The sequence below is a fragment of the Nanorana parkeri genome, unplaced genomic scaffold, assembly GCF_000935625.1.
Source record: "Nanorana parkeri isolate BGI_ZX_2015 unplaced genomic scaffold, ASM93562v1 scaffold255, whole genome shotgun sequence".
In the NCBI taxonomy this organism is placed as follows: domain Eukaryota; kingdom Metazoa; phylum Chordata; class Amphibia; order Anura; family Dicroglossidae; genus Nanorana; species Nanorana parkeri.
This window is the reverse complement of record NW_017306523.1, coordinates 360314-383479: the sequence shown is the minus strand read 5'-3', so window position 1 is coordinate 383479 and position 23166 is coordinate 360314. Positions and strand designations below refer to the sequence as shown.

Genomic DNA, 23166 nt, shown 5'->3' with positions numbered 1-23166 from the left:
CTGGGGGCAGCTCTCGATTGAACACAAGCATTTTTTTTTCTTAAACACTGGATAAGGACATTTATTCCAAAACAAAATTTAGCGTAGAGTTGAGCTATAACCAATATGATTTAAAAAAAAGAACAATTACATTGAGATATTAAGAAATCTTATGTAGAAATCTGGAAATAATATCTCTGCTGCCTTGCCAGACTACTGTGTTAAATCGCTGAAGCGTTAGAAAGTAGGCCAGAGTAAAATGTACTTTATTGTAAAATAAAATTGTAATACATTTATTAGTCAGGATGCTGTTATTTAAAAAATACATCAAGCTAAGAACGTGCTAAAGACATTGTAGTAATGCACCAGAGAATGGCAACCATGCACCTGAGGTATTTCTCAAGTTGTCCCCTTACCATACAAGTTCAGAAACAGGCAGCAGAAGCAGGTGCATAGAAATTGGAAGCGCCTGGACATTTGATGATGTAAAGGGAATGTGCATTTTTTAAAATAGTCTTTATATGCCATCTTGAATCCTTTAATCCTCCAAATATTTGTCTTTTTCTTTTTAGCTTCATTTTTGCTCGTAACCCTGAACTTCACAATGCCCGTGTTTAAAAATAAGTTTTCTGCCAAAGGTAAACTTCAGGCAGATATAAAAGACTGCCATCTAGTTATATTCATTTGTATTAGATATATGTATTTTCATTATTCTATACATCTAGTACAAGCATCCCCCTGACTCACCACAATTAGAATTATTTCATCTTGAAGACTCATCGCTTTTGACATCCTAAAATCTTGGTAACCTAGTTTATTTAATGGCACAGGTAACATCACCAAAGGAGACAGGGACGAGCGGTCAGGTGAGGCAGAGCCTCACCTAGTATTATGGAGGAAAAAGCTGTCGGCTTCAAGTCTGAAGCCGACAGCTTTTTCTCCATTCAGAGTGGTTTGTAACAGGTTACACTGCAGGGAAATCCTCCCCACTGTAAAACCTGTAATGGATGGAGCGCTGCCTCTTAATTACAGGTGGCACTGCATCCGGCTTTTGACAGCTAAGTTAGATTACACAGCAGCGGGCTTCCCCACTGCTTGTGTAACCTAACATAGTGATGCCAGAGCTGCAGCAGCCTCTATCTATGTTAGTGGCTTGAGCTCTGTGGATGGTTTGGAGCAATGGCAAAGCGCCATTGGTCCAAGCTGTCCAATCAAAAAAAAGAAAAGAACACTGAGGACATCTATCACGAAGCCTCACCAGTGACGAGCAAGCGAGGGACAGGGAGGCTGCTTCCCTCCTCCTTCCCTCCTCCACACATAGCTTGGTGACCGGGAGGGTTGGGAGGGGCAGGGCAGGCTGGGGGGACGCCTCACCCAGCACGGAAGGTACCACACATCACTGAAAGGATATGTGTACAAGATTTTCCTTCTCTAAACTATATAATATGCTTTAAAGACATTCATGGTAAAAATTCTGAATTTTAGCCACACATCAGTAAGATTTTTATGAAGCATTTTTGTTCTTCGGTCTCGCAGTCAGGCAACACATCCTTCGGTGCTGTTTTGCTTTAGGCACATGCATTTCTGAAGTCATTACATACTTGGTTCTTTGATTAGTCTTTGTAATGTGTCGAAGAGTCTCGACATTTATTCCAGTTCATTAGAGTGTGCCTTAATTGCTCTATAAACCAAAATACATACCTGAAGTTAATATTGTCCTGACATAAACGAAGAAACATAACTGATCTATCAAATAAAATGATTTTACTTTCCTGTTGTGCTGTTCTGACATATGACTAACCTATGCTAACTACCAAACTCAATGTGTTTACACATTGTGATAACAATCATGTGCTTTTTATCATATACTATAATATATATCATATATGATCTAGACATCATATCGGATGGCCACCAAGGTGGTTACCACTAGAGCTGTTCCAAGCATGTCTAGTTGGAAGGACACATGGAACATGTGGCACTTGATGAAGGGATTAAATGCCCCATAAGATCTTGGGATCCAACAAAGAAGTTTGAGTCCATACCAAAGCAATTTTTGTTCTAGGGCTAGGCAGATATGCTTGGCCACCATCCTCAATACTACTACTAGCACAACCTTGTCAATGATGACATTTAATCCCAATACAATTCTGCTTTCCCTAAATATATATGTCTGATTATGTATCTTAAGCTGGCCATACGCTCTGCGATTATCGTTAGACTTTCTTTGTGCCGTCATCGTTCGATTTCCGCTCGAATACCCCATCATGCACAGACCAATGTCGTTTCGATAATCGTTAGCAATACTAACGCACCGAATCTCGTTGATCGACAGAACGGATTTTCGTTTGCACATGTGCAGTGTTCATGTTGCAATTTTTTTCATCCGAAAACGCCACTAATCCATTGATTTTAGTGCGATATGTTTTAAAAAGAGTGTGTGAAGCATAAATTAAGAATATTGCAATAAAAGCAATGACCTCAGAAATGCTGACAACCTTGTAGTTCCACTTTTGCAGTTACATTTGAGAAAACCCTGCTATATGTTTGGTAAATGTCCCATTCTCAGAGCATACTTAAAATTACTTTTTTTTTTTAATATATCTCTTACCTTTTAGATGTTTCTTTGGTGAAGGCCTTTGCTACTCTGAGCAGTTTGTGAGTGAAACTATAGGGGGTTATTCACAAAAGGGTGAAGAGTTTGGAGAAGGCAGGAGAAGTGAACAATTTAGGCCAAAATAGCTGATTTGGAGAAATTCTTCAATTCAGCTCACTTTCCAGTTCAGCTATGTTATCCTAGATTGTTTCCTTCTCCTGCCTTCTCCAAACTCTTCATCCTTTGGTGAATAACACCCTATAGTGCCTGAGGGTCCGATTGAGCTTCCTCTCACTAACACACAATGCCTCAAAGGCTTTAACCCTTTGTTAGGACAGACAGTGTCGGATAATGAAATCTACCAGCACAGCACAGACAGGGTTAATTTGATAAACTACCTAGATAAATGTAACTTTGCACAACCCCCTCCTTTAACATTACAGAGGGTGAGGCTAGGTAGGATTTTTAAGCAAGCATAAAGCACTGAAATTTAAGCAACAATTTTATATTTTTTCATAACGTTATGCAATGTGAACAGGAACATATAGCAAATATAAAGCAGATGTTATCCCAATTTGGCTGCAAAGGTGGAACTACACTTCAAGACACAAAGGAGACACACTGCTACACTGTGACAACAGGAAATGAGCAGAAATCCCCCAAAACAAGGAAACATTTAAAAACACTTTTTGGCTGCAATTTTAATTTAATGTGCGTGTTTCCAAGCAATTTTTGTACTGTCTGGAGACAACCATTGTATTGATCATGTACATTTAAAAATAATATAAACCAAAACAATGCTATAAAGATAGTAACTCTGAAACCATAAAAACCTTTTACATATGTAATTACGGTTCTGCTTGCCAAATCATACTGACTGTACAACTAAAAGAACTTCTCACCCGTCACTCATCTACCAGTCAAACTATGCAGTACAAGTATGAGATGTAAATTCACTACACGCTGGAGTTATTGAGTTAAAGAGAAGAACCTGGTAAGGATTAATGTTTATTTATTGCAAACATGTTTTCAGGCATTGGACATTTTAAAAAAATCTTTTTTGTTAGAAAATATTTTAATGAAAACTGCTAAAATAAGATGGATGGAAAATTCTTCATTCAAAATGGTCAAGTACTAGATATGTAAATTTCTGCAGGAAATGCATTCCAATCTGGCATTTGTTTTCCACTGTGTTGTGAGCAGTGCAACGATGAATCCTGAACCTAGGTAAGAAAATGACACTTAATATTGTGGTAATGGTGCCTATACATGGGGCAAATATTGGTCAGAGTAGACTGTTCCAGGGCAAATCTTTATTAAATGTTCAAAAACTTTTAAAACTCCGGCAAAAAGATGGGCAAATATATCTTCTGTCCATAAAGGGGAAGATAACACCAGTCTTTTTAAATTTAATTTTGAATATAGGGAGAATACTATAATTTCTGACCAGGGGTGGATAAGAGGGCACAGAAAGAAATAACAATGTTGAAAGATTTTCTAATCCTCCTTACTCTACTAATATGGGTTTATATTTTTGCCTGTGTCCCAGTCAAAGAGATTTACCACCACTTTCTTTGTTGACCAGAAGTTAGAGGAACTCTCCCCAACAGATGCATAGATGGTATTAAAAATTAGATAGAGTGGAGAAGACGTAGATCCTATATCTTAAACAAAATAAAATGTTTTGGCTAGACGTGGGCTTTAAAAAAAAAGTTACATTACGGTGCATATATGTCGGTACAGGTCTGTAACACATAAGTTATGAGAAAATTATTGACCAATCCAACCAACTTTTTAAAAGCATATGCTTTAAAAGGACCATATTTAAGTAGCAATCTCACAAAAAGATTCCAACATTGTTTTGCCACAAATTATTAGTAAAAAAATATTTATTAGACATTTTTGTGGTTTTCCATATTCAACAAACATTTTACTAAAAAATGTAACTCCACTGTTCCTAATTCTAATAGCATAAAAATAAATTGACATTTCACAAATGAGGGGATCTTTTATTGTTAGATATTGTCCTATTAACCTCGCAGTAAAACAGTAATTAGTTTTCTTATTGAAGGTATTGGTCTCATCACCCCTTGATAGAAGAGTAATTGATTTCTGGTTAACATGTTGGTCCTATCAATTCTATCGATTCTATGATAGAAGAATAAGGGGGTTCTCTGATGAAGGTATATCAGAGTAGCGGGTTCTCTGATGAACGTATTGGTCCTATCACACCCATGATAGAATAGCAATAGGTTTTCTTAGAAAAGTGTTGGTTCTATTCCGTCCAAAGATATGCTGGTAGGTTAATTCACTAAGACACACATGATTCAGTGACAATTTGGATGTCAAAAAGCAGTCCAAGTGATGGGCGAGCAACAGTAGCAAAACACTAACATACCCACATAACAAAAACAATAGATTTAGGGACAGTCTCAAAGAGCTGCCTGGGGCTGCCATCAGATGAGGTCTAAACATCCAGCTGAGAAACAGAGAAACAGTGTCCTTAAGAATAAAGGAGGCACTAGGCCTCAACACCACTTTATACTTGTGAAGGACCAGGTAGAGTTCTTTAAAGGATAAGGCTGCCAGATCAGACACATGTCTCGCAGGAGTGATGGCAACAAGAAAGGTAACCTTGTGGTTAAAAGTAGAAAGTAGAATATCGCCAATGGGTTCAAAAGGTGGTTTTTGAAGAGATAAGAGAACCAAATTCAAATAATATGGCCGAACAGAAGTGACATAAGAGACAACCTGTAAAAAAAGTTATAACCAAAGAATGGGAGGGCTAAAATTTGCCCTTGATGGTCCTTAGAGCCAAATGCTGATCTAGATCTAATTGCAGAAAGGTCACAATACATCTGGAGTATTTGGATTATCTAGGAAGTATTCTTCTTAACTTGCACCAAGCAAAGTGGGCAACCATGTGGATGGTTGACCTTATGAAAGGTAGACTTCCCAGCATTTAAAAGTGTGGGATTTATAGAATAAGAGAGACCCTTGACTTTTAAGACCTGGGCTTCAACAGCCATCTCATTAAAGCCAGTGACCATAAAGCAGGGTAGTAAAATTATCCTTTAGATATGGAATAAAGTCAATCAATCTTGAAGAGCCCTCAGGGTATCTGCCAGAAGACTGATCAGGTTGGAGTACTATATCCACCTGGGCCAGTTCAGAGCTATGAGGATCACTGGAATGTCCTAACTCTTGAACCTGCGAAGTAGAGGAAGAAGTTTCAGAGGAGTTAATACATAGATCAGGCTGTACTGATCCCATGGATCCACCAGATCGTCCACTACTTCTGACAGTGGATCTCTGCTTCTGGAGACAAACCTGCCCAATTTGTTGTTGAGCTTGGAGGTCAGTAGATCCAAATCTGGTATCTCCCAGGTCCTGGAACACGTCTGGGTGTAGAAATCATTCCCCAGGTCCAGATGCTGCCTGTCAATTGTCCACGTCTGGAAGGTGAACGCTGGACAAGGCTGGAACGTGGCATTGTACTGAGGTTAAAATCCTCTCTGCTTCTCTGGCCAGGGCAAAACCTCTAGTCCCTCCCTGATGGTTGATGTACGTCACTGTCATGGATCTTAGTCAGATGATCTTCCAGTCCAGGGAGGGATACCTAAATTGCTCTGAACTCAAGAATGTGTTACCAGGAGATGAGATACCTCTGATAACCTAACCTGCACCAATATGGTGTAAAGGTGCTCCTCTCCAAGCCTTAAGACTGGCATTTGTTTTTGGGATCTTGCAAGACAGAGTAAGAAAACATTTCCCCACCTCTAGAGCTTGATTTGTGAGCCACCAGGCCAGAGATAACATTTTTCTTGGTGTCAGGTGAATTGGTATGTCTAGAGACTGAACTTATTTGTCCCATGATGATAGAATATTGTGTTGTAGGGGTCTGGAGTGAAACAGAACAAATTGGACTGCCCTGAAGGAAGCTACCATCAAGCCCAGAACTCTTATGCAGAATCGCAAATGTAGATGGCTACTGGACTGCTGAGTTTAAGTCTCAGAGTGGAGAGTCAGAATTTTTTTCTGGGAAAGATTCTGGCCTGAGCTGTGCCTAGGATGAGACCATGTGCAGCTCAGTCTACATTCTAAAGAAGATTGTGAACAGGCAGGTAAGTTTGCTTTATTATCAACTCTCTGACTGCCACTTTTGCTGATCTGTTAAAAGAAGTTGATCAATAACAAACTTATTTTATATATCCCGAAAGAGGGATTACATTTCACTTAGTATAGCGCTGCACACTCATTTTTACACAGTCTCTACAAATCATAGCGCAGCAGCTTTCATATTTCACCCCTTCCATAAGCGCAGATTTTACATTATTTCAATAACAAACTTAGTGTCAGGCTCACCATATGAAAATAAAAGAAAAAAAAGAAAATGTTATTCAGACACCAAAATTAAGGATAGGCAACCTGTGATATATTACATTTTGCTTTGGGGTTTAGATATGTTATGTGTGTAATATACAGTAACATGTCACGCATACCTGAGTGCTCCTCTGCCTTGATGCAAGAAGAACAACTAGCCTGAGACAGCACCATGTATATGATGGTCTGACTGCTTCTCACCTAAGGGCATGTATGTTTTGAACAGAAGCACGTAGAAAACAATGATTTCTGTGCCCTGTTCACATTATACATGTGTTGCAACTTGCAAAAAACTCAACAGGCATGTTTTTAACATGCCCTAACTGTTCTCCTGATACCAGAAGATAGCTGGTAAAAACATAGTGAATGGCAGTACCACTAGCTGCCACATCCTACCTCTATTATATACCGAGATAGATGAGGTATGTGCTACATCACCTGTACCAGAAGCAGCACCTTGCATTACCCCCTGCAGTGACAATATGCATACTAATGTCCTCAGATTATATATCCAGAATCCAGACAGTTTAAGAAGCAAGCAAGAGACAGAATTAGATGAAGACTCCACTGCATGTATACACTCACAACACATGCAGATCTTTAGCAGACAAAAAGATGTATAATTACCAAGTTAGTATAAACAGCAGAGGCAGACACTGTTAGCTTACTGTGCTCTCAGAATTTTGAATGATCCATTCAATAGCATCCCACCCCTAGAGTGATACAGAAAAAAATGTCAGTATTCAAATATAAAAGACAAGTCAGAGAAGACTAAATGGGAATCAGAAACACAAAGTGATAGTTAAAAGTAGCATGCAGAAAACATGCGTATATGACATATGGCCTGAGGCCTGGGGATCCCCGACAAGGAACGTCTCTGCCATTTGGTGAACTATGATTTACATGATTGTATGATTTAAATCCTCCAAGCTTACACTACAATATGTGCAGAACTGGAAATAGGGAAAAAAATTAACCACTTGAAGACCGGGGTGTTTACATCCCCTTCCTGTCCAGGCCATTTTTCAGTATTTAGCATTGCGGTACTTTGACTGACATTTATTCCGTCATGCAACGCTGTACTGAAATGAATTTTATACAATTTTTTGGGGGTTTTATTTTTTTTTACTATATAACAAAAAAATGACAGACCTTTTTGGAAAAAAACTGTTTTCCCTTGATTATGTTGTGAAATATTTATTATTGTCCAATTTTTGGGAAAAATATAAAAGATGAGGTCACGTCGAGTAAATAGACACCAAAAGTGACAAGCCTTAAAAAGCTTTTACCGCTTATCAGTTTAGTGTTATAAGTTATTGATGGCCCTAAAATTATTGCTCACACTCTGACATTTGCGGTGGTATGTAACATGTGTGGCGTAAGGGCGCAATCGTCCTTTTCGCAGGTAGGCGCACCCGACACATGTTTGCGTGTGTATGTGGGGGCAGGGAACTTTAAGAAATTTTTGGGTGTTTTTTTTATGTGATATTTTTTTTTTTACACTTAACTTTATTGTTATCACATAGGGGATAAGAAGCCCACCTATGTGATATCAATGTACAGAGACGGGTCCTCTAAGACTCCTAATGTCACCTAGGGATCCCCAAAGAATCTGATGAAGCAGAGACCTGCTTCAACAGCTTCTCTCCATTTTCTTTAGCTGGAGAGTGACAGCTGAATGGGGAAATTATGTAATATACATCACTTCCGCATTCTGACACCGGAGAGGAGATCAGAGGGAGATTGTGTACTGATCTCATTGTGTCACCAGGGCAAGAGATGAAGTAGCAGGAGTTACTGGGGAAGAAAGACATAAATAGCAATAAAAACCTGACAGAAGTACAAGCTTTCTATTCTATTAAAGAGGAAATAAACTTATAGTGGTGGGGGGTGAGCTCCCCAACGTAGTGTGGGGAATTTTTCAAAACTAGAGCAGAAATAACCTAGAGCAGCTGCCCATGACAACCAATCACCTTCTATCATTCATTTTAAAAGCTTAACTAAACAAACTGACAAGATAAGCTGATCCAGTTTTAATAAATTCCCGCCAATGTGCATAATTGCCAACATCTTCAGTCCACGGGACACTGCCACCCCTGCCCATGGTCCACACATACCACGCTTCCCTTCCAGGCAGTTCCGTCCACATTATTATCACTTTCTTGGCGGTCCCACCTCTAATTACAGGGAACCCCTCAGTCATTGCTGCAATCCCCTCAGAAATACTATTTTGTGAGTTGCTGCGCATGCTCAGTACATGCACAGTAAAGTATCAGTACCACTTCCCTTGCAGACAGTTTTCACTCTCTTGCAGAGCTAGAAGCACTAGAAAAATATTCAGCAGTCGATACTAATGCCAGTGATAATGAAAGTGCGACTGAAGCCGAAACTTTTTTTTGCCCCGATAGAATGGAGAGGGATTGGAACACCTGTCAAATTTTTATTGCTGTCTGTGTCCCCATTAGGGGGATTCACCCTCTTTATTTGTGCTGGTGACCTAATCACTGAAAGTGAAAATACCAAATTTTGGGTTGTCACCAGAACAGAAATAGATGGGAAATCTTTCAATGGGGATCTTATTTAGGGTGACCCTGCTGACCACCATGGATTTCCCTCACTTTAGGGGGATTTCCTCTCACTTCCTGGATATTTGACAAGTAGTGAAAGGAAATCTCCCCACTGAGCCGCACATGGAAGAAAAAAAAGCTGACAGGGGTTATAACCCTCCTTTGCTCTATTCAAAACTAACAAAATAAAAAAAGCATTTAATCAGGATAATATATTTAACATTTTTACATCCAGGGTACCTTTCTAGCATTTGAAGAAATTGTGGTAGCCATCAATCCCTCCAGATAACTGCTCAGGCTGACTCCTTTTACTGTAATTATGGCTTCTTGGGTCAGTACTGTCCTAGAAAGAAAACATGCCAAAATATATCTAAGTATATTATATTCACTCATATGATTCTGCTGATTTCTGCTGCTTTCTAACAATCATCAGATGATGCTAACATTTTACTTTGACTGTGACCAACCAGTCTGAAAGACTTCCAATAGCCTTAACTACTGGAAGCCGATTTGTATGGTCTTCACAGGGTACTGCACACCACTTCCAGCAAAAGTATCAGTCTTAACTTAAAAAAGAACTCCAAGCAAACCAAAAACGTGGACTACCCCTTCACTACAAGGGTTAGGTGCTTGTTTTGGGGGGCTCAAATAAAGATGTATTACCTGATCGTCGGTCCCGGCAGCTACCCCTGGGCTGCTAGACTGGTCTCTGCAGCTTCTTCTTCCCCATGCTCCAGCAGTCTAAGGACCATGCAGGCCCCTGGGCTGCTAGACTGGTCTCTGCAGCTTCTTCTTCCCCATGCTCCAGCAGTCTAAGGACCATGCAGGCCCCTGGGCTGCTAGACTGGTCTCTGCAGCTTCTTCTTCCCCATGCTCCAGCAGTCTAAGGACCATGCAGGTCCTCACATCTACCTGCAGTAGGTGTGAGGACGCCTACATAGTTGACGTGGAGAGGGACAAAGGAAAGCTCTAACTGCCGTGGGACCAAGAATCAGGTAAGCAGATTTATTTGAGCCCCCTATACAATAAGTGCACTTAACCCTTGCAGTGTGGGGGTAGCCGTCTGTGCTGTGCTTAATGTGAAATTCTGTCTTCTGTAATAAAAAAAAAAATATAATAAATATACACTTAAAGAAAAAAGGGCAGTCAGTATTTATTATGCATTAACTATTTTGGACCTTTCAGTATCTTTACAAGTTTGAATTATTACATTTCTGGAATGTCACAGTATACAGCAACAGTATATTTAAAAAAAAACCCCAACTGTTATTCTTTAAAAGCAGCCATTGAGCTCCAGGCAAGTGGCTTTGCCTAGGCTGATATGACGTAATTTCCCCAGTCTCCTTGCAATGTGCATTATGTACAATCAAACATAAACCAACCCCCTCTTTGTTCCATTGTATCCCCTGCTCCATCCTGCCCTACTACCATTCAGCAACTCCCCCAAAAACCTATATAAAATCAATAACATAAACATATGAAGCTATCCACTTCCATTTTAAATTGAATAATATAGCGATAGTGTATGAGCCTTGTTAAAAGTGGTTGAGTTGGTCTGTCATTTCAAGGGGTTATTCATGGTGATGCTGTAACAGCTAGACATCATGGTTCATTTGTCTAAATAACTTGTAAAGTCACTTACTCTTCTGGATGTTCGGGATGAGGAGTGTAAACCAGCCTTTCATCAACAGACACCAGATTTGTGAGTGATAACTTAAACAGAAAAAGAAGAAATGTTACTGCATAAAAATAGTCCATAGGAAATATTTTCTGTATGTAATGTTTTTGTGATCTGATGAAAACAAGCAGAGGTTCAGCCATGTACTTCTATAGAATATGTCCAGCTTCTGAACACGTACACATGTAAATGGTTCCTGTACTCCTCCCTTTTAGATTGTAAGATCTCACAGGCAGGGCCCTCCTTACCATCTTGCCTTGAATTGTATTGCACCTGACAAATACTATGTAACTGTAATATCTTCCTTATATTGTAAAGCGCTGCGCAAACTACTGGAGCTATATACTGCAAATGCTGTATAATAATAATAATAATACTCCCTATGGAAGAGCTAATTAAAAGCTTATATGATCTGCCCATCTTGGACAGGCAGATCGTACTTGCGATCATCGCAAGCCTGCACCGCTGAGGGGAGGGCTTCCGATGACTGCAATGCTGAGCGGGCAGTGTGCGCTTGCGCACACCGGCCCGTTCGGCATTTGTCTCCCGAGAACGCCACTAACCCGCCGACAATCGTACAATTCTCGGCGGGTTTTCAAGCCTGCTCGGGAGACAAAAGACGTGCGACCATGCAGTAGAAACGATCACACGCCTTCCATACACCTGCCGATTATCGTACGATCGAGGGATTTCCTGCGATCATCGTACGATAATCGGCAGGTGTATGGGCACCTTTAGCTTCTCTGGAACTGCCTAAGGCTGGGTTCACACCTGGGTGTTCCTGATGGGCGCATTTTAAGCGCGTTTTAAGCACGTTTTTTGTCCAATGAAACGCACGTTCGACGCTCGTTTTTTAACCTCCCTGGCGGTATGATTTTTTTTTTTTTCCTTTTTTTCTCTGTTTTTTCATTTTTTTTGGTGAACTTTTTTAAACTTCCAGCCGGTTCAGCCCCCCGGCGACGCGGACGCTCGCAAGGGACGGAACCCGGAAGGCGGCAGCGGCCAGAGGACACAGCGGGGATCGCGGACAAGGTAAAACCTACACTGTATTCCCGACTGTGGCTCGGGGTTACCGGTGAAAAAAAACCGCTGAAATACGCCCAGGTGGGAACCCTGCCCATAGGAATTAATAGGATTTCACTGCTTGAGTGTTTTTTAGCGCTTCCATCAGCGCTGAAAAACGCCCAGGTGTGAACCCAGTCTAAACAAGAACTCCGCTACACTGCAGGGTGCAAATATCACTTTAAATTACTAACAATTCCCTATTCACTTAAAGTGTACAGCCATATTTTGTGTAGAGTGCATAATGGTTCTGTTGTTTTTTTTGTTTTTGCTGTTATTAAAATTGCCATTCGCTTTCTGCCCTGGAGACCCAACAGGATGTGAAAGTAATATTTTCAAATGAAGGGGAAATTACATAATTTTGGCTTGTTCATAAAGATAAATAGGAAGGGTGAATCTCTCCAGCTGGGACACAGGCAGTAATAAATATCGGTCTTGCCTACCCTATCCAAAACAGCAAAAATGTTTTATCCAGAGTCACTAGTCATTTCAAGCCCTCTTTACATATAGATTTGCTACATAGGACAATTATTGTTTACATTTAATTTCAAATATACCACCATAATATTTTGGCCATTGGTTCTATAACGACTTTACTCACATTAGTTGAACATAAAACCATTTTCTTCTCTAATGGATCCACTATGGAATGCTCCTGAATATATGTCAATGTTCTGCTGGTTCCAAGAATCTAAAGCAACCACAAGAAATTATCATATTCTAAAAAACAATATAGAAGAATGTTCTACCTACAAATCCAAATTTTAAAGGTTCAGAGATAGCCGTTCTTGGCATTTTGCCGTCCTATAATAAGAGGAAATCGAGAAGGGATGTACTATAAACACTACATGTATACACAGGATGCCCCAACACAAGAATATGCTGATCACCTCTGATCTAACATACAGAGAGCAGTAAAAAAGCGGGAGAATTCAAAGTAAGTAACATTGTGTACTTACAGCCCGCACAAGACTTGGTAGCCTCCACTCTGTGCTGAGTAGGCGATGACTGTGTAATCTTCCTTGGGGATCCAAATTTCGATCAACCACATCCACTCCAACCACGCAAGGATTCATTGGATTTGGGTATTTCCTCATGGCTGCTTTAATTACTGTGTCCCAAGGATGGCTCCAGATAAAAAAGCAAATTAAAATATATCTAAATATTTTGCACCAAGTACCTTAATGATTATATTGCAGTAATATTAACAATAAGTAATAGCATTTGGTCATGTGCAGTAGGTATTTATAAAAATAACATGGAATCAGATGCTGAGATTAAGGGGTCTATTAATAAAAAAAATAACATGGCTTATTTTTTCTAGCAAACCTGCAGGTACATTAGTTCTGTTGGAGTTAACCAGCTGCTGGGATAGGGCATACAGGAACATTCATAGTGTAATTGCCTTTTTGATCGAATGTTTTTCAATGAGGACAAAATACTGCATTATGACCACTAGCTGGAGCTGAGGATCATAGGAAATAAATACAAGTAATGAGATACCATGCAAGAGAACACTGGAGAGAATGGGCACATAAATGTAACTATTAAATTCCCTATAGCAGGGGCGTCCACTATTTTTTGTCTGGAGATCTACTTTTCAAATGACGAGCTCATTGAGATCTACCAGTGATCGCTACGCGATCGACTGTTAGATCGCGTTCGACCTTGTGGGCACCCCTGATCTAAGGTGTCTTAATTCTTAATCAGAGTTTTATATACATTGTCCTCCAGGACAGTTTTGCATACTACTAGGCAATCTATATCCACTTGTCAATAGACAGACTTGTTATCTTGATTAACTTGATGAAAAAGCATGTGTCAAGTTACGACCACATGAAAAAAAGCCTTTTTATCAAGATGAAATTAATTAGATTTAAGTGACGCTGCTCTTTGTAAGCCAAGCTGATTGAAAAAGTTACAAAAATAATCTATTTAACAGCCAAATATATACTGCCAGAGTACTATATGCTGTCACTGAGGCTGCCTGTGACAATCATACTGTTCTGTAAAATTATGTACAACTTTAACTACTTGCCGTCCGCCCATTGTGAAAATGGATGGACGGCGGACTCTTCCTAGTGGGTGGACATCATTTTTTTTTCTGTTTGCGCGCGCCCAGAATCCCACTGGGAATGTAAACAGCCGGTACCGGCTGTTACATACAAGCGTTTGGCCTACTCTACAGCTGGCTGATCGCTTGTATGACTCTAAAAAGCTGACGCCCCCCCCCCCCTCCGCTGACGCCCCCCCCCCCTTCGCTGACGCCCTCCCCACCTCCAACGCTGCTGCCAGTTATTCCGGGCTCCGCTGTCCCCCATGTGGGCCCGGGACCAGCACAGCAGCTGTTTCCAGTGATGAGTAAGGAGAGATCAGTATTTTTCCACTGCTGATCTATCCTCCTCTCTCTCTAAAGGCTAAAGCGATGTGTATTACATCACTTCCGCCTTTAGCTGTCATTTCTCTGGCTGTTATAGCCGTGGAAAGAAGCTGGTTAAGCAGATCTCTGCTTCATCAGCTTCTTTGGGGGTCCCAAGGTGACATTAGGGGTCTTAGAGTCCCCTGATGTCTCCATAAAGAGGACCTGTCATTGTATATTGGCTATCACATAGGGGGATGACAAGCCCCCTATGTGATAGCCATAAAGTTAAGTGTAAAAAAAAAAAAAAAAAAAAAGTAAATTTTTTTTGTCTTATAGTAAAAAAAAATGCAAGTCCCTCTGCGTGCACACACATATAAATATAAATAAGCATCGGATGTGCCTATGTGCGAAAACAACTATTACACTACACATGTTACATACCACCGGGAACATCGGAATGCGAGCAATAATTCTAGAGACATCAGTCACTGATAACACTAAACTGATGAACAGTAAAAGCTTTTAAAGTGTCACCTACGGCCAATTTTGGGTATGGTAGTTGTTTGCGATTTTGCGGGCGCACACAATTTTAAAGCTTGACATGTTTGGTGTTTATTTACCCGATGTGACTCCATCTTTTATATTTTACCAAAATATTGGATAATAAATGTTTCATAACATGACGTAGGGAAAACAGGTTTTTGGTTTTTTTTAATGTTCAGAACTATTTTCATTATACAGTAAAAAAAACAAAAAACCCGAGTCACCACCAAAAGAAAGCTCTATCTGTCCCCAAAAATGGTATAAAATTAATTTCAGTACAGTGTTACATGATGGAATAAATGTCAAAGTACAGCAGCGCTGAATACTGTAAAATGGCCTGGCCAGGAAGGGGGTGTAACACCCCGGTCAGCAAGTGGTTAAGACATCTCCCAAGCCTGTAATGTAAAGGAATTGTGCATTTTCAGTGTCATCCCTTAGGCCCCATTCACACTGCTTGCATCAAAAAGCATTGAATCGCGGCAAAATCCGCTCCAAAAAGGGTCCTGCTGTAGCGACACACGACCCGCGACAGCAGGACCCTTTGCCCCATTGCTAAGCATTGGAGCGCGATATAGCGTGGAAAATAGCCGCGATATCACGGGAATTACCGCGCGATAAATCGCTCAATGTGAATGGGGCCTTATGTCGCATAAAAGACCCTTGCTCCACTGTACAGTATTTTTTTTTTCTAATTCTGGATTTTGGTCCTCCATAGTGCACAGCTTCCTACACCTTTCATTTGACAATAGCTTGTTTATTAGCTGTACAAATGACCAGAATTGAATAGCAAGATTTGTCCCATGCCCCACAAACTTTGGTGGGGTTTGCCGCAAAGTTTAAGTTAAGTTTGCAAACTTTGTGCAAAATTCACAAAGTTTTGCAAATTAAACCCTGGCAGATGCACACATCCCTAAATAACATCTTTTTGCAAAGAAGACCATTCACATACTGTATGTGTATTTTAGCTTTAGGTACTCTTACAGTAAAAGGGTGATATACTAAGAAGCAACTTCCAGTCTTGGATAAGTGAATCTGTGTTTTTTTCAACAGTCGTGCAGGCATTTCTATATTCTCCACTTCCCATTCAGAGTTCCAGCTACATGAGAGCCATCCGGATGCAGGTAAAAGAGTTCGCTCACATTCCAACTTGGTAAACAACAGGAAAAATAACGCACAAATGCAGGTACCTCTGTTCTGCATCTTTATTGATAGATCTTAATTCCAATAACACAGATGAGCTCTGCCTCTGACACATACGCCTGTATGGCATGGCTCATCTGTGTTATTGGAATGAAGATATATCAATAAAGACTCTGAACAGTGGTACCTGCGTTTGTGCACTAATTTCCCTGTTGTCTACTAACTTACTACTCTGTAAGCTTTAGTAGAAATGTGGATCTGGCCGTGCAAAGCAAATAACACTTCTGAATTACGTAGTTGTTGAGCCATGCAAACTGCACAAAAGAAGTTCTGATGTTAGCTGTTTTACATTCAATTTACATTCAGGGCACATCAGCACTGAATAGACACTCTTCCAAGTGGGTTTACTGACTGGTGGGTAGCAGATATTGAGAGTAAAAAGAGGGAATGCTTGATGTCATCGTTATTATTTCTTCACAAGGGACACTGATTAGACATAAAATACATAACACTGAACCAAAACCAAAGTATGAAAGCAATGTGGAAAATACAATGGGAGGAATTTATCGAAGCACTTGCGACAGTTTTACCCTCTAAGATCATTTTTTTATGTGCAAATCTGTCTTTTAACATGTGCCCCTGTTTTCACCTGAGCTTACACTACTTTTCCAACTGCACGTGTTTTGCACCTGTTTTCTTCAGAGCTTGCACTACTTTTTCAGTTGCATGTTTTTTGCACGTGTTTTCATCTGCACTTGTTCTGGGCTGTCTGAAACTGGAGCATCACCTAAGAAAACAATCACAACTTAAAGTGACATTAAAGTCAAAAAAATCCCTCCCCCTAATGTAAATGTCAGCACTTACCTTAAATGATGTATCTTAATCCGATCTTCCTCTTCTTTCCTGATGTTTTCATCTGTCCCTCCATCTGTGCGGCGGCTCTCCGATCCAGCGCTGACTCCTCTGTCCTTGCTGGCACTTACGATCCTGCGGTGTCTGCATGCGGGTGCACGCGTCCATAGACTTATCTTGCATCTCTGCTCGTCTCCCGGCCGAAAATCCGAACTGCGCATGCGCCCGCCCCAGGATGCTTTGCGGCCGCCCGAGCCAGTTTGGGATTCCCGGGCGGGACCGCACGGCGAAAACGGGGTAAGTTTAAACCGCTGTTTTTTGGGTTTTTTTTAAACGTTTTGCTTATATCTACTGCTTTCTAGCAGTAGATATAGGCAAAAAAACCAGAGGGTTTAGAAACCCTTTAAGAAGTCCCCATGACCACTTCTTCAAGATACGAGAGTTACGCTTTTTGCCTGGAGTTAGAAGTCTTCTTTCCTGGAGTCTATTAAGCCTAATTTATCAACAACATTACACTAGCATCATAAATCTGGTGCAAATATATTCCGTGCAAGTTCAAACACTCGCAATTGCTTTGATAAATTCCCCCCATTAAGTCATAGCTAACAATCCCAAATCAGTTTATTTGATTTGACTGCAACAAATGGAAATCAAATGGGTTGCCATTGGTTACTACTCTTTGCATTCATGTATTAATATGCCAAAGGTGTATGAGTAAAATATAACATAGAGGAGCTGGATAGTACTGAAAACAGAGATGTTTTGTTGATTGGATTGGAGGTTCCATTGAAGCAATAGTTTCATAAATTCCTTAGGGACTCTGGTGGCTCGACCTGAGTGTAGCATAGTCATTACTGCAAAGCAACCAATCATTACTCCTGTCCTAACTGAGCTGACTGAATACTCTAAAATGCCATAGAATGGTATGGATTATAGCACTTTGCACTCCCACTGAATATACCTTTAAGAGGTACATGCTACAGGCTCCAGGGGAGTAAGGGAGAATGTGGTTATTTTACCAGGCACACAACATCTGGGTATGTGGTACGTCTGGGTAAAGGCAACTGAAGTCAAAATTTTTTTTTTTAGATTTGGGTCAGATTTTTATTGTTGTCTGTGTAACTGTTAGGGAGATGGACCTCTCTATTTGCCCTGAAAGTGAAAGACAATCCCACATTTTGGGTTGTCATCAGAATAGGAATAGATGGGAAATCATGCAATGGGGACCCTATTTCCTGGAGACCCTGCTGACCACCAGGAATTTCCATCTCTTTGGAGTGATTTCAACTTACTTCCTGTTGTGGCTGGCGGACAGGGAGTGAAGAGAAATCTCCCCGATGGGATACAAATGGCAAAAAAAAATCTGGCAAGGGTTATAACTCTTCCTCATGCTATTATAAGCTAAAAAACGTTTTAGCTTCAGTTCTATTTTAATTTCAAAGTGAACCATAACCATATTACTAATAATGAAAATTACTCCAGTATTAGTACCAATTATATTACTAGGGATGCACCGATACCAAGTACAGTACTCGGTACAAGTACATGTACTGATAAAACATTTTAAGCTCCAAGACTAGACTAGAGAATAATTCAAAAGTTAGGAGGCAGCTGTCATGTGTAAGGAGTATACGGAACTCCTGGGATTTTTACATCTCTGTTTTAATGTATGATTTTGTTTTTATAAATATAAATAAAGGGATGCACCGATACCAGGTTTGCGAGTACAAGTACTGATACTTGCCCAAGTACTTACAAGTACGAGTACTGATAAATTTTTGTTTGTCATGTGACAGTTTTTCTAAAACAATACAGACTAATGATTTCAGGACAGAGGTGGAGAGCCAGAGCCAGGTACCAGCTACAACCGCTGCAACCCTGGTAGTTCTCATGAAAATGCCAAGTATTGGTACTCGAAAAGTATTGGTGCATCCCTAGATATTACTATGTCAAACATTTCATGTCTATCCAAATCTTCACTATAAAATATGAATGACAAAACCACATGTTGGCTCTGATATACAGTGTACGGAACTATCGATGCCAACAAACCCGTGTAAAGATGTCAAAATTATTGTGTGTCTGACTACACAAACACAATATTTCCATTATTAACCTTAACCCTGCACAGCCATTGTAATGCTCTCTACCCCCACCTCCTTCATTTTTCCTTCCTTGTAAACTGTATAGATAGGGTATAAAATGTAGAACAAAGGACGTTCAGCGGGACTGCCTGTTTAAATTTTTAATAGCAAACCAACCAAATGACAAAAGGATTATATTGTTGTGTCACGTGAACAATGTGGTAACTTGATGCGGGTTATGAACAGACATCTATGAGAGGCTCATTAAGTGAAATGGACACAATGACTGTGCCCTCAGGTCTGAGCTCAGGAATAAAGACATTTAAGTAATACCCTAAAATACTTAGATATAGAAAAGATATACTATCGGTTTATTTGTAATTTTATTTTATCTGATTTTTATCTGATTTGTATCTTTATTTTGCTATATTCTGTTTAAATGGGGTATGGTCAAACTTGTGAGAATGGGTCTTATGGTCTATTAGATTTAAAATGTTAAAGCAACACTAAACTCTGGAGTCAAATCTTAAAAATGCATTCATGTGACTTCACTATTAACAAAATGTATCTTATTTGTGCATCACTCAGCTGTAGATCCTCAAACCATCTCTGAATTGGTGCTGACACTGTCCTTCCTTCTGGAGGGTGGCTGCTTTCCCCATGGTCCCTGTGTGTGTTGTAAAGTAGTCACCGCTCCAAGCTCACTGCTGTAATGGACTATAATCTCAATACAAATCAGTAAATTAAACGTGAGACTCCCGCCCCCAACCCATCCCCAAGCTAGTGTGAAGGAGGAGACAGGGAGGAGCCTCCCTGTCCCTCACTAACTACCTGTCAAAAGTCAGATGCAGCGCTACCTGTAATTAACAGGCAGCTCTCCGTCCATGACAGATTACACAGTGGGGAGGATTTCCCTGCTGGGTAACCTGTTAGATGCCGATCTGAATGGATAAAAAGCTGTCAGCTTCAGACTTGAAGCTGACAGCTTTTTCCTCCATAATTCTAGGTGAGGCTCTGCATCACCTGCCTGCATGTCCCTGCTCCAGTAGGAAGGACAGTGTTAGCACCAATTCAGAGATGATTTGAGGATCTACAGTCATCTGATACACAAATAAGATACATTTTTGTTAATAGTTTAGGTACTTGAATGCATGTTTAAGATTTACCTCCTCAGTTTAGTGTCTCTTTAAAGTAATTTCAAAAGCAATTTTAAATATTGTTACATTTTCATATTTTATGTAAAAATATCTAGTGATTTGGCCATGAATGTCCTTCTTCAGTAGCCTCCCGTTAAAGTGGGACAATGTTCTCTTCCTGCCTCACAATTGTTCTCTAGTGTTATCACCCTGTCACATGATCTCCTAATGGAGACTACATGTAGCCATGCTAACACACATTGTACAGGTATATTGCACTGTTGTCACCATCAGAGAATGGTCCCTGAGAAACGATGTGCAGCAGTTGCTGCGTAAGAGATTGGTTGGTCTGTATGGTCTGTACCTTTGGCTTGTGCAGATTTGACTAATCTTTCGTTCCGGCGCTCAGTGAAGGCTGTCAGAGCACACACCACTCTGACTCATACTGAGCACCAGCACCACTAGGAGTACCTATGCGGTCTGCATCCGACAGAGAAAAAGTGGCCAGTGAGTTTATATAAGCCAGAGACAGGCATGAGACTAGCATTTTTAGAAGGAAATAGCACAAATCGGTTTCCTTAAAGGAGAACTATGAGGTGTGTGCTTTTCACTCACCTCATAGTTCTCGCCGACCTGTGACAATGAGACTGTCACAGGTCGGCTCAGTAGATCGGGAGGTGAGGGAACACATGCTGGCGTTCGCTCACCTCTCGATCCTGTCACGGCTCTCTGCCGTGATGGGGAGGGGCTGGATTCCCCGCTCCGATCCTCCAGAGCTGACTGGCGGAACGGACGGGGAGGGGGCGGGTACAGCTGGCTCTGCCTCTAGCTACAGCTCGCGGTATACTGAGCCTAGGGTGACGGGAGGACGCTAGTTTGTGTCCTCCCGTTACCCTAAGGAGAACTATGGGGAAAAGCCTTAACCCCATAGTTCTCCTTTAAAAGGAAAACTATGAGGCAAGTGAAAATCACTCAGCCTCATAGTTCTAGCCGACCTGTGACAATGAAACTGTAGCACGTCTTCTCAATAAATTGGGAAGTGAGCGAACACATAGCGTCGCTTGCTCACTTCTCGATCTATCCCTGCAGAGAGCTGTGACAGTCACTCACGGCTCCCTGCAGGGATTTCCCCCCCTCCCCTGTCCGATCCTCCAGCGCTGACTGGCGGAGCGGACGGGGAGGGGGCGGGCACAGCTGGCTCTGCCTCTAGATAGGCAGAGCCAGCTGTCAATCCAGCAGCTGGGTGGATCTCGACAGTAATGTCGGATCCGTCCCGGCTGCGGCGTCTCAGTATACCGTGAGATGTAGCTCGCGGTATACTGAGCTTAGGGTGACGGGAGGACATTAGTTTGTGTCCTCCCGTTACCCTTAGGAGAACTATGGGGAAAAGCCCTAACCCCATAGTTCTCCTTTAAATGCCACCATTACAGATATACTTCATTAAAAAGGCATGAAAGAGCAGGATTCATTCCCACAATACTACCAAAATTGACCAAATGGAACAAAATATCCTACCAACAGTTCCGATTGGCACTGTTCATTGTTTTTGCAATTGAAAGTTGGCTTGGAGTGGGCAAAATGCTTGAACACTGCCAGAATGTTTGGACAGTACAAGGCCTTACATAAAAGGATACCAATATATACAATCATTGAATTTTTCACACATACGTTCAACATACGGACATCATACGTTCTTACAATCTAACACAAATTGTTACTAAACAGCTATACTTCCCTTTCAAGAAATGTAAACAGTTCATCTGAATTTTTTTATCTCCCAAGGGAAGAAGTGATGGAAAATTACTGGATGACCTAATGAAGAAGAGCTCAGAATTGAGCTTTTTTTCTAAATGAAATTCCCAGCAATTGTGACCCTCCAAGAAGAGCCTCACTGACCGGCTATTGAGCAGCTCTGTATAGAATGGCTGACAGTACAATAAGATGTGACAGGTGCACACATTTCTCTTCCACACAGTGCTGACGATAGAGTTACAAGGAAATAAAGATGTACAGTTACCTGAACACATGCTCTGAGCTCCAGATCTTCATGTCTTTGTAGCAGGGCTGGAAGTCTATTGTGCAGAGAGGAGTGATGTCAGCACACTGGGGATGCGCTCATTAGTATAGCTGGGGCTTTCATCTGGCACTGTGGGGTGTAAGAGGGCATGTCTGCATTAGAGTGAGACCGGCCCGGAGCCCTGCTCTCCAGTGTGACCGGTGTGTTCGTGTGGATGCAGCAGAGGAGAATCCCAGGCTCTGATGATCACTGGGTACCGGTTCTGCATAAAACAAAGCATCCCCTGCTTGCCTTAAGACATGCTGCTCTGTGCTGGGTGATGCAGACTGCTGCTGTGAGCGCTGCCTTGGTTGCTCGGTCCCAGGGGAGGTCACAGAGATGCCGGTTATCACTAAGCAAGGGTGGCTTGCAGGCATCTGAAGGAGAGGGATGTTATATTCCATAGAAGATGTCGTTAGCTATCACAAAATATGGGAAGTATCATGAACCACCCCATGTTTAAAGCTGAATTCTGGGAATTAAAAAAAAACAAACCCTTGCAGTGGGGCAACGTGCACTGCAAAGGTTATATGCTAATTTTTGTCTGTGGGTAGAGGAATAAGGTGTGATACTTACCCCGAGAGGTGGGCAAACTGACTCTCCAACTGATACAAATCCCATGCTGAATCTATCTCTGGGAGTCATGCCTGGGCTGTGAGAATCTTGCAAAGCCTTATGGGATTTGTAGTTCCTCAACAGCTGGAGGGCCGGAGTTTGCCCACTCCTGA

At 41.1% G+C, this 23166-nt stretch overlaps 1 protein-coding gene across 1 annotated transcript; it reads right to left on the bottom strand.

Annotated features, from left to right (window-relative positions):
• Nucleotides 1–3717: 3717 nt before the first annotated feature.
• On the bottom strand, nucleotides 3718–22688 carry PRELID3A (PRELI domain containing 3A). Its single transcript, XM_018556841.1, has 7 exons — nucleotides 22400–22688; nucleotides 13225–13393; nucleotides 12867–12956; nucleotides 11168–11238; nucleotides 9766–9868; nucleotides 7586–7671; nucleotides 3718–3798 (listed from the first exon to the last, which is right to left on the bottom strand). The coding sequence occupies exons 1-6, from the start codon at nucleotides 22429–22431 to the stop codon at nucleotides 7618–7620; spliced, it is 519 nt and encodes a 172-aa protein (XP_018412343.1). The 5' UTR covers nucleotides 22432–22688; the 3' UTR covers nucleotides 3718–3798; nucleotides 7586–7617.
• Between the last annotated feature and the right edge of the window lie 478 nt (nucleotides 22689–23166).

Excerpts from the sequence above, each read along its gene's own strand:
- PRELID3A (XM_018556841.1), bottom strand. The coding sequence starts at position 22,431 with ATGAAGATCTGGAGCTCAGAGCATGTGTTCAG. Across the intron at positions 13,394-22,399 it reads AGCTCAGAGCATGTGTTCAG|CCATCCTTGGGACACAGTAA; the intron begins GTAACTGTACAT and ends TTTTATCTGGAG. Across the intron at positions 9,869-11,167 it reads CATCCCGAACATCCAGAAGA|GACAGTACTGACCCAAGAAG; the intron begins GTAAGTGACTTT and ends TTTTCTTTCTAG.